This window comes from Sinocyclocheilus anshuiensis, unplaced genomic scaffold (genome assembly GCF_001515605.1).
Source record: "Sinocyclocheilus anshuiensis isolate Anshui unplaced genomic scaffold, SAMN03320099.WGS_v1.1 scaffold1405, whole genome shotgun sequence".
In the NCBI taxonomy this organism is placed as follows: domain Eukaryota; kingdom Metazoa; phylum Chordata; class Actinopteri; order Cypriniformes; family Cyprinidae; genus Sinocyclocheilus; species Sinocyclocheilus anshuiensis.
In genome coordinates, this window is record NW_015549639.1 from 85,394 (window position 1) to 96,415 (window position 11,022).

General features: G+C 35.8%; 1 protein-coding gene across 1 annotated transcript in view; it reads left to right on the top strand.

Moving 5' to 3' along the window:
* LOC107659855 (ubiquitin carboxyl-terminal hydrolase 43-like) overlaps window positions 1-11,022 on the top strand; it is a 117,056-nt gene that overhangs the window by 58,059 nt on the left and 47,975 nt on the right. The window contains 2 exon segments of the mRNA XM_016448939.1: window positions 2,506-2,598; window positions 9,508-9,643. Of these exon segments, the coding sequence (XP_016304425.1) occupies window positions 2,506-2,598; window positions 9,508-9,643 (229 nt within the window).

Genomic DNA, 11,022 nt, shown 5'->3' on the forward strand with positions numbered 1-11,022 from the left:
GTTGAGAGTGACTCTTGAAGGACCAGCACCACATCCTCTTGTACCACTGTTTGAAGAATTGATCTTCCAAAATCTGGCAGTAAGTTTTAGGAGTTCATTTTTGTCAGTCTCTGCAAGACACACTTCTCAGGATAGGAGATGGACTAAAAATGAACTCCCAAAACTTACTGCAACATGGAGCTAAGGAGAAAATGTAGAACTTGAAAAAATGGAAAAACAGCTTAGTGAAAAGCGTTTACAGTTTAAAAGCAAATAGAAAGTCCTATTTTTTAAATTTATTTTCTTAATATTTTTTTTGCAGATTTGCACATGTACAAGGTTTAAAATGTTCATGAAATATTTTCAAAAAATACTGACGTTTGAGCAGCTGCATTCCTCTAGGTCAAAGATGAAAAAATGGGATTTACAATAAAAAGTAATTTACAAAATTTATTTATTAATGAGTAATGTATCTTTTCAGTGAATGTGCAAATTTGTAATGTTATCAGCTTTTACCATGTTATTACAACATTTAACCACTTTTTATTAATTTAAAAATTGAGAAATTCTTTCAAATTTAAATCTTGTACAAGAACTACAGCAAAAGTCAGTTTGATGCATATTTGATCAATATTTTAGAAATTTAATTTGAATATTACCAGTACTGACTTCAATGGATTTCATTCAATTTCTTTGAACACGACTGCTCAAAACGGTCTAAATTTATGAAACCTACACATTCAAAACATTATTACTCTGAAATGTTTTATGTAAATGTTAAGTGTAAGTGGTGAAATGTTAAGTAATGTAAGGTCTTTCATGACACTACATATGCTGGGGTGTGAATTTGATAGGTGCTTGATATAAAATAAATGGTGCTTTAAAAAGTCCTTGAATCTGGTGTTCATGAAAGAGTGGGAACCCTGTAAAATGGAAAATGATAAAATTACAGTATTACACATCTTCTTAAGATGTAAGATGTAGCTTCTGAGAAAGTTTGTTTGTTTATTTATTTATTTATTTATTTTAATTTGTTTTTCATTCGAGTTGGATCTTTTGCCTTTCTCATCTAATTTAGATAACTGGTCTGAATAATATGAATGACTCATTGACTCATTTATCTGATTGCAGCAATAATTTAGTTAACAGCTCACTGGAGAAGACAATTTAGTGTTCTGTAGAAGGAAAAAAAAACATTGTTTTAAGTAAGAGGTAGAACTGTTTATAGGAACCTGACAATGAATTGACTGTCATTTTCATTGTTGTATTTTTTATTACTGATTTATTAAAGCAATTGTCTGTAGTTCACTCAAAAATAAACATTGTCAAAAGGTCGCAACCCATATTCGTTTTTCTTTTTTTTTTCCATGGAGCACAAAATATAACCTTCACATTGATCTTCTTCACACAAAAACAGACCACAGGCTGTCAATCTAGCTCCAAAAAAGTAGTGCAAGTCTTCTGAAGCCAGGAGCTACTTCTGTGTGTTTATCTTTACTTCTGCTGCAGCTCTTCAAATATGCTGCCATGGGTAACTTGCACAGAAAAGCTTACACTGAAGCTTGCCGCATCTTATTTCTAGACAAAACAGCATCACTTCTCATGTGTGTAGTATTTATGCATAATACACTATTTTAGAATTTTGGACATGAATGTGTTCTAGTGATAAGAGTTCAAGATTATAATGAATTAAAGCTGCAGTCATTAGAGATTTAATTATCGAATAGCGAATTCGGAAATAATCGCTTTAGTACATTCGGCAGGCAACTATATAATAATAATATTAAAATATATGATGTAGCTGCATTAACAACATATTGAAAATACATGGTCAAGCCAGTTGGCCTAAACCTTCACATAATAACAAAAAGCAGTTGAATTTAAGTTGAATTGTAAGAATGAAAATCAGACGCTCCTTGTTGTGAGCATATGAACATTTAAAATCTTACTAAAGGCATAAACTATATAACCAAATGTACATGAACACCCTGTAAATGAATGGTTTTTGAAAATTGAAGCTACATAAAGCTACATATAAAATTAAGCATACAGTCATGCAGTCTCCTTAGACAAACTTTTTAATACCCTTTCTGTTTCAGCATTACATGTCTCACAATGTGAGATTCATAAAGAAATAATTCCCTAAATCTGGTGTGGAAGAACTTGACTGACCTGCACAAATCCCAGAAACCCACTAAACACTTTCAAGATGAATTGGCATGCCAAATGAGAGTCAAACCACATGATCCAACATGAGTACATGACCTCACTTTAGCTCTTGTGTCTCAATGGCAGCAGATGCCCACAACCTTTCCAGAAGATTCAAGGTTGTTTTAGTAGCAATGGGAGGGCCAACTCCTTATTAATACCCATTAATGACTGTAAAAATGAAATATTTTTACTTGCAACTTTTGGCCATGGAGTGTATAAATATTTTACAAAAGAAACAAATTGTTGACACAGAATGCAGTTCATTGGAAGATTCCAGATAGAATTAAATGTCTCATGGTCATTTCTGTGTTTCAGGTCATCATTGACGTGCCCTCATTGCCTTAAACAGAGCAACACCTTTGACCCTTTCCTGTGTATTTCACTTCCAATCCCACTGCGACAGACTAGGTATGTTACTGTGTCTTCTGTCTCTATTTCTTTGGAATCTATTAGGACTGTTTGTCTTTATATGTATTTTTATGTGTGTTTCATTATATGCTTGTCTGTGTACCTTTGCTATTGTGTGTTTAAGTTTGTTTGTGTCCTTAGCAACCCAGAAATACTGCATGTGATGAATGATCAAGTGCACAGCTCTTAACAGGACATTGTCACAATTTTCTTAAATCTCAAAAACTGCCAGTCAGCAAAATCTCTCCAGTGAGACTTGTCAACCTGTCAGAAAGACCGATAATAGAATGAGAGAAATAAATAGAGAGAACTATGGCTCATCATGAATGCTTGTACCAGTAATACTGTCTGAAACACTCAGATTTCCCAGCATGCTCATCTCTGAATCACTAACCTCCAGTTTTCACATTCATTTTATTGAAAATGGAATATTTAGGAGCACTGAAAGCTTAGGGAGCCAAATTTGAAGGTCGTCAGTAAGTCAGTGAGTGCTAGTTTTAGTGCTAAAACCTACCATACTTATTGTTATGAATTATTACAAAGACATCAAATTAGATTAGACAAATGCCATGGACAGACAGAAACAATTCTGCCAGTTCTAGCACTGCTTGCATATGAGCTGAACTCCTGGGCAAGACTTTAGGGAGCCAATCAGACGTCCTCAGTCTACAGGTCACAAGTGCCGCTGGTCATCCTCTGCCAACAGAGAGACCAAATACAATAAATCAGATCTCTTTCATTGAGATGTTGGCTGAAACTCATCAAAACTTTCTCATTTTTAGTAAAATAAATGAATTCTCATTAATGTAATACAATCTGTACACAATATTTTTTAAATTAAACTAGAAAAAAAGATTTTTTTCTTCATTTTTGCACAAGCGATACTGCTATGTTGTATACTTACAATTGTATTTTACAAATATAGGCTACTTCACAATTTCAAGGATTAGTTCACCCAAAAAGGTAAATTGTTATGACTGAATATTTGAGCCAGATGTAGCCAGATTAAACTTGAGAACCAGTTAAGTACAAATCATTCAATCCAGTTCTGTGAAGTGGATCAACCAATTTATTACAATGATCTGATTAAAAAGAATGGTTCTTTCACAAATCAGATATCACTATTTCTATCATCACTTCTCATCTCTCATTAATGCACTGCAGTCTGTTTCTCACAGAAAATCATTGTATTGCTTTAGAAAACGTAAAATATCAACCCAGGCTCATTGGAAAAACATGCCACTGGCGACATTTCTGCAAAATGGTGTTACATTGCTTCTTGCATGTTTCACAACACTGAAATGTCCAATGGGTGGTCCTTAAAGGGGTCATGACATGTTTATTTTTTATTTTGTTCCCTGAGGTGCAATTATAATATTACTTATGTTTTTTGGATGAAAAACATTCAAATTTGAGTGATTTATGACCTTTTTCCACCCTGTTTCTCATCCTCTGACTGAACAGTAGGTTTTGGGGTGTTTTCCCTTTAAAGGTGGGGTAACTCATTTCTGGTAGCCAATGTTGACATTTCAAATCACCAAAACGAACACGCCCCTACCCCAAAAGGGTCTCGCCCCTATTTTGATAGCTCCGCCCCACACATACGTACGCAACGATTAGTTCTGTGATACAAAGCAAAACCAATGTTACACCGTGTCTACACCGGATGCGAGCGGCGCAACAAAATACTATAGAACTCATTATAATCAGTGATGCTGTCTACACCACAGATATACAGTATATACATGTCTATGGTCTACTCTGGATGCAGCGCGACACGACAAATCCCCGACAGAAAACTGCTGCTGCGTTCTATTCATGACGTATTGACACAAATTTCAAATGATTTTCAACGGTCGCTTTGTTGCGTCCAGTGTAGACAGACTTTAGCTTCTTGCCTTATCGTAAGCCTTCTTTTGTTCCGCAGACATTTTCCTCTTTTGTTTTTTATCCGCCATCTCTATCTTTCTGTCGTCGCTCGGCTCGGCTAATGTCCGTCCTGTGCACTGAGCGCTCTCTCCTCTGCATCATGAGTAGACATGCCCCTTACTGCTGATTGGCTACAAGTTTGTTTTGGTACTCGGCCCGACTCAGTTTTCTAAAGCGTTTTTGAAAAAATACATACCCCATCTTTAAGAGGTCAGTGTAACATCCATTACCGCCAATACAGTTTTAAAAATAGTTTTTACATGAAATACGTTACTTACAGTTTGTGGTGTCGTTGTTGGGTCCAGAACAGTTGGCACGGCCTGATCTTTGAGCAAAAGTATTTTGGCAAAGCCTGCATCATACTGCAATTTGTTCTCAGAACAGTGAACTGTGAAATGTACTGAATTAGCACTGACGTGACTTGATCTGAATCCATTTTTCTCTGGCGTCGGGATCTTTCGGCAGCGTATACAAATATGTTGTTTTTTCACAGCCAGAAATGGCACATCGTCTACCTGGCATCGCAGTCTTATTGTAAACAACTACTCCTTCAGACCCACTCACTGCACGTCGACTGAACACCTGTGGGCATGACAACGATGCGATGATGCAAAAATAGGCATAGTTGTCTTGCTCTGGAGGCGGTCATATGCAAACGACTGTGCCCAGGTGACGTCACCTTATCCCTCTGATCCAATACAAGCCATTTTCTGAGGGTTATTACATAAATGCTTTTTTATTTATGATGAGGACATTTTAAGTTATGAAACTTGCAGGATGTATTAAAGGGATACTCCAGCCCAAAATGAAAATTTTGTCATTAATCACTTACCCCCATGTCGTTCCAAACCCCTAAAAGCTTCGTTCGTCTTCGGAACACAATTTAGGATATTTTGGATGAAAACCGGGGAGGCTTGTGACTGTCCGATTGACTGCCAAGTAAATTACACTGTCAAGGTCCAGAAAAGTATGAAAGGCATCGTCAGAATAGTCCATCTGCCATCAGTGGTTCAACCGTAATGTTATGAAGTGACAAGAATACATTTTGTACATGAAGAAAAAAAAAAAACGACTTTATTCAACAATTTGTCTCCTCTGTGTCTCTCTGCATCACTGTAGCGCCATTTTGGAGAATATCCACTGAACACAAGCAGCGCACGCTATTCTATGCTATATACGCTAATCCTCCGACATTCTTCTTTACAAATCCTCGTTTTGTACTTCTAATAAGTGAAGTTGTTTTCTTTTGATCTCTCCCCTGCGCTTCCGTGCTGGTCACTTCTGAGCGGCGCATGCGCAAAGCCGATCTCGTACGTCATCCTCCTGCTTCTTCCGTTTACAACAGTGAGCGCAAGCTAGATTAAATTGATTATTACGTTTTAAATATGGATATTTTTCTTTCAAAAACGCATCGATTCGCTACAGGAGGCCTTTGTTCACCCCCCGGAGTCGTGTGAGACACTTTTTTTTATGGATGGGTGCTTTTTATTTCACTTCTTTTGGACTGATGCACTGCAACACCTGCTAACTGCCATTAAACAGCTTGAAAGATCAAAGACAGTTTTTAATATAACTCCGACTGGATTCGTCTGAAAGAAGAAAGTCATATACACCTAGGATGACTTGAGGGTGAGTAATTTATGGACTAATTTTCATTTTTGGGTGAACTAACCCTTTAAAGCTCTTTTATTATGACTTGTTTTTCACTGATGCCTGAGCACTTCACATCGCAAGTGCAGTGCTGTACCAGGTGAGCTACTGAGTCACTACTATGTCAGAAAAATGAGACATATGGAGCTAGTTATATGATGCAAACCTCAAAATGTATTAGTTTACAAATCATGCACAGTACAAATGGCCATAAAAGTCATTGAGTTTTACTGCCACTTGTGTTCTTTTCAGCTGAAAACTGTGGCTGCATTAAGAAGTCACAATGAAACGAATTAAATTAATCTTATGTTTTTAAAATAGGCTTCAAATATGAGTTTTTTTCTTATTTCCTTTTTTTGATTTTGGGGTGAAACATGATCTGGACATTTATTTTTGTCAGATTCACCCATATTAGTGCATTCAGTTTTGACATTAATGGATATTATATGTGATTAAGCTTATGTCTGCACAGACATTTGGCATGCAGTAGACTACTTTTCAAAGTAATTGTACGCAAATATGTCTTTGCAAGAAGTAACACATCCAACCTGCATTTTAACACACCCAAATGCACTCTGAAAACACAGAATAAGCTCAGTCTGATTGACTCCACATATATGAACCCCTGTCACATGACTCTCACCTCTGCGTGCCACCAGAGATAAAATCTAAAAGGCTTCAGTTGTCTTCTCACTGGTCCACTCGAGTGAGAGTGTGGTTTTGTATAACTGAGTGCTTTTGTTGCATCCAGCATTTCACATATGGCTTTCAGTAATGCAGCAGAGAGGCATCTGAAAGTCCATCCAAGTCTTTAGAGCCACAACTGCAGCTGCAGTGAAAAATGTGGCTTCATTGAAACCATCAGCTGCTGTGCGACTGGCTTGTGTGAGGCCATTTCCAACCAAACAAATGCAGCAGGAAACAGATCAGCTCTCGTTTCTAATGTGCTAAGCACCCTCAAATGAAATCAAAAGCACCCTCAGTTAAAGCTGTATTAATGGCATTTTATTGAATATTTGGTAAACTATCCGGTGCGTTATGGTTTGCGCTCTGGAGATCGATTTCTATGTCAATGTGTATTTGCAGCGTTGAGCATTGTAGCCAATCACAGACATATCTGTTGATTTCTTAAATCAGAGGCGTTTAAGTTAGAATCCACTCACCGCTGAAATCGCCGGAGTTTTTGTCCTGGTATTGTGTTCAGCACGAATCATCTCATTATAACAAAGTGTTGATGCATTGTGCAGCATAGAGAACTTTATTGAGAATAACGTATCTTTGTGAGATCTCGATGAACTGAGATGAATGACAGTTTTTTAGTGATTATGAACGGAACACTCTTTGCACCATAGCAACGGACGCCAATATATATATATATAGAGAAGAGAGAGGGTACAACGGGGATAAAGGCGCACCGGGGTAAAGGCGCCTTTGATATTATTTTAATCTAAACCACTAGATGGCACAAAAACGTGGCGTAGCACTTTCCAAAACATCCGCTTTTCAAGATGCACGTGTATAATTGTCTGATCCTTGACGCGATCGCACGCAGTAGCGCAAAGTTGATTCTGTGCTTACTTGAGCTAATATTTTATGTTTTTTTAAATGTTTAGCAAATGAGAATCGCTAAAATTAATGCATATATTTTGAGACAAAGGTCTTCATGATTTTCAATTTTGTTTAAGATAATTAAAGCAACAGTTTTTAAATAACGAAAGAATATGTAAAAGTATGGTATTTGGGGTAAAAAAGCGCCCCTGCTGTTGGGGCTAAAGGCTCACAGTAAGTAACATGATAATCAATAGATGGCTGACTTTTCCATTTGTTGACATGGCTTGGTTAGATTCAGATGGTAAATATCATATATTATGTTGGGTGTCCATATTAGAGATAATCACCATGTTTAGAATGAAACCATCATATTTAAAAAAACATGATATTAATATCATATAATAAAATATAATTTGTTGTTACTACTGTAAATATATATTCAATTATTATTGGATCTCCTTCAATACTTTCAGAATATTTACTTATTAAAATGATTTTGTTTCTGTATTTTAAAATATATTTTTATATTAACATATTTTAATGACTATATATATATATTGAACAAAAATTAATTCTTTTATTTTTCAAAATAAGCAGAAAATAGTACAAACTTTCCTAAAGTTATTGTTTTTAACAAGTATTAACTTAGACATTATTTAAAAAACATTATTTTAGCTTAGCTGAAGTATTTGTCTTTCTGCAATTATACATTTTAGGCGCAGTGAATAGCAATTTTTTTCTTAAGGTGGGCCTTTAGCCCCGTTGTACTATATATATATATATATATATATTGTTACAGCACCCTCACTAATTTAAGAAGCACCCTCAGTGATTTGATTCTGGAGCCGGGCCTGCTAATGTGTACCTACAAGCTGCATGTGTGTGTGTGTGTGACAGTGTTACAGTCCAGACATGCTGATTTAAATCAACTGATTTTGATTTGTTACTCACTCTCTCACACATTCTTTCATATACAGTATTGGTAAATAAGCAAAGCAATATGACAGAAGAGGATGTGTTACAGTGGCTTTAACCATGGTTAAATAGATGGTCTAATTCTGGCATCATTTCATCACTCTTATGTCATTCTAAACCTGTATTGCTTTCTTACTTCAGTGGAACACAAAAGAAGATATTTTTAAGAACTTTGAGAACCAAACAACATTGGAGCCCCTTGACTTCCATTGATCGGGGGGAAAAAAAAAACTTTTCTTCTATGTTCCACAGAAGAAAGTTAGCAATGCTGTTTTGGAATGACTTTACAGTGAGTAAATATTGACAACATTTTCATTTTTGAGTGAACTATTTTATGTTGTAGAATAAAATGTGACAATATCTTGAGCTTGTGTTAACTACAGACCTTATTTCAAGCATTTAACCAAAAACGCATTTAAAAAACACACTTGACTACAGAATTATGGAACCTGAAATGCTAAAAGGTTAACTCGTTCCGGTTTTTGGCCTACAAAAATGCGTCATCCCTGCAGCTCTCAATCCCCCATAGATTTGATCGTTACCACAAGTGCTAAGTCGTGGGTTCCCTCTGGAATTTCTAATGGGTTTTTAGAATGGTGGTTTTCAATTTATGAGTAAACATTTATGAGTGGTTACCATTACTTTAAAGAGTATTTCCCATTTTTACTCATAAATCAAAAACCTGCTTTGGTAAAAACATGTAGGAAGCCATAGTGAATTAGCTGAATTGGCCCACAAATTGATGTCATGACTGAACAGCTGCATTCCATGATGTGATAAATATGAATGTTTTTGTATGTTTAGGGCCCTGAATGTGATTCTGTTGTTCAGCACTGAAGGTCAGCGGTTTCTGAGAGTAGGGTTGGCTGTGCCTCTGTTTGGGTCTGTCTCAACACTCAGGGCCATGGTAGCAGAGGAGGGCAAGATCTCTCCAGACCAGGTGAGACCTGCTTTCTGTCATACTGTTTTGTCTCTCTTTCTCATCTTTTCCTGTTCCTGAACGAAACTGTGTGCAATACACACTCACACCAATAGTTTATTATAAAATATTGTATTGTACTGCACACGCACACACCTTACATAGTCTTGCCAAAGAAGAAATCTTCTTGTATGCGTCTTCAAGGTTCACAGACAGTAATAGCCTGTATCTCTATTCATACTCCATTAAACCTTCTCTGAACACACGCCATCTGTTGGTTAATGGAAACTTCCCAGACTTGCTCAGCCAGGGTTTAAGGTGTTATTGTGCTGCAAGATACACATTTTTGAAACCCAGTGCACACTGTTTGGCTTTTCTTGGGTCCAGCATTCCACATATCATGGCTTTTAGTAATGAATTTCTGTTCAACTTCAGAATGGCGTCGTCAGAAACTTCAGACTTTATTGATTCTCGCACATTAAGCATGTACATCACTTGTCAATGAGGACGTCAGGACATTATAAACTGTTTATGTTGTACAGCCTGATCATATTTCTCTCATTCACACCAACAACTGTTTATTATTATTATTATTATTATTATTATTATTGTTATTATTATTATTGTGGGGTGACAGTCATTTTGGTCAAATAAATAGAGCCTTTTTAGTGCACTATAGCAATAATGCACTCAAAATTAAAGTGTATAACTTATGTACACTAACCAATTTTCCATAATGCAATGCGCACATTCACATTCTATGCCTGACAAGGCAGTTTCATTTATAGCACATTTCATACACTATGACAATTTAGTGGTTTTTACATATATAGGATGAAGAGAAAGAAAATTAAACTGAGGAAGTTTATTTTTACATTTACATTTATTCATTTGGCAGACGCTTTTATCCAAAGCGACTTACAGTTGAGGAATACAAGCGATGTATCATAAAATGGCAATAAACTCGAGAAGTGCCCGTTATACAAGGATTCAGTCATCGTTCAAAATAGTAAAAGTTAGGACAGGACGTGATAAAGGATAAAAAGAGAATAGAAAAAGTGAAGGCATAGATATATATATATATATATATTTTTAGAAGGATGCAGTTAGATGCTCACGGAAGATATTAGTTTTTTTAAATCATGAGATGGATTAGTTTGCTAAAATCTTTTTAATGCTTTTGATAAGTCAATCCGTGTCAAAATATAGAGAACCACATTTATAAATGTGATACACATTTATACATTATAAAATGAATAATTTAACAGTTTATTCAAGTGTTTTAAAGGGGTCATATGATGCTTTTTTAAAGATCATTATTTTGTGTATTTGGTGTAACAGAATATGTTGACATGCTTTAATGTTCAAAAAACACATTATTTTTCAAATACTGTACATTA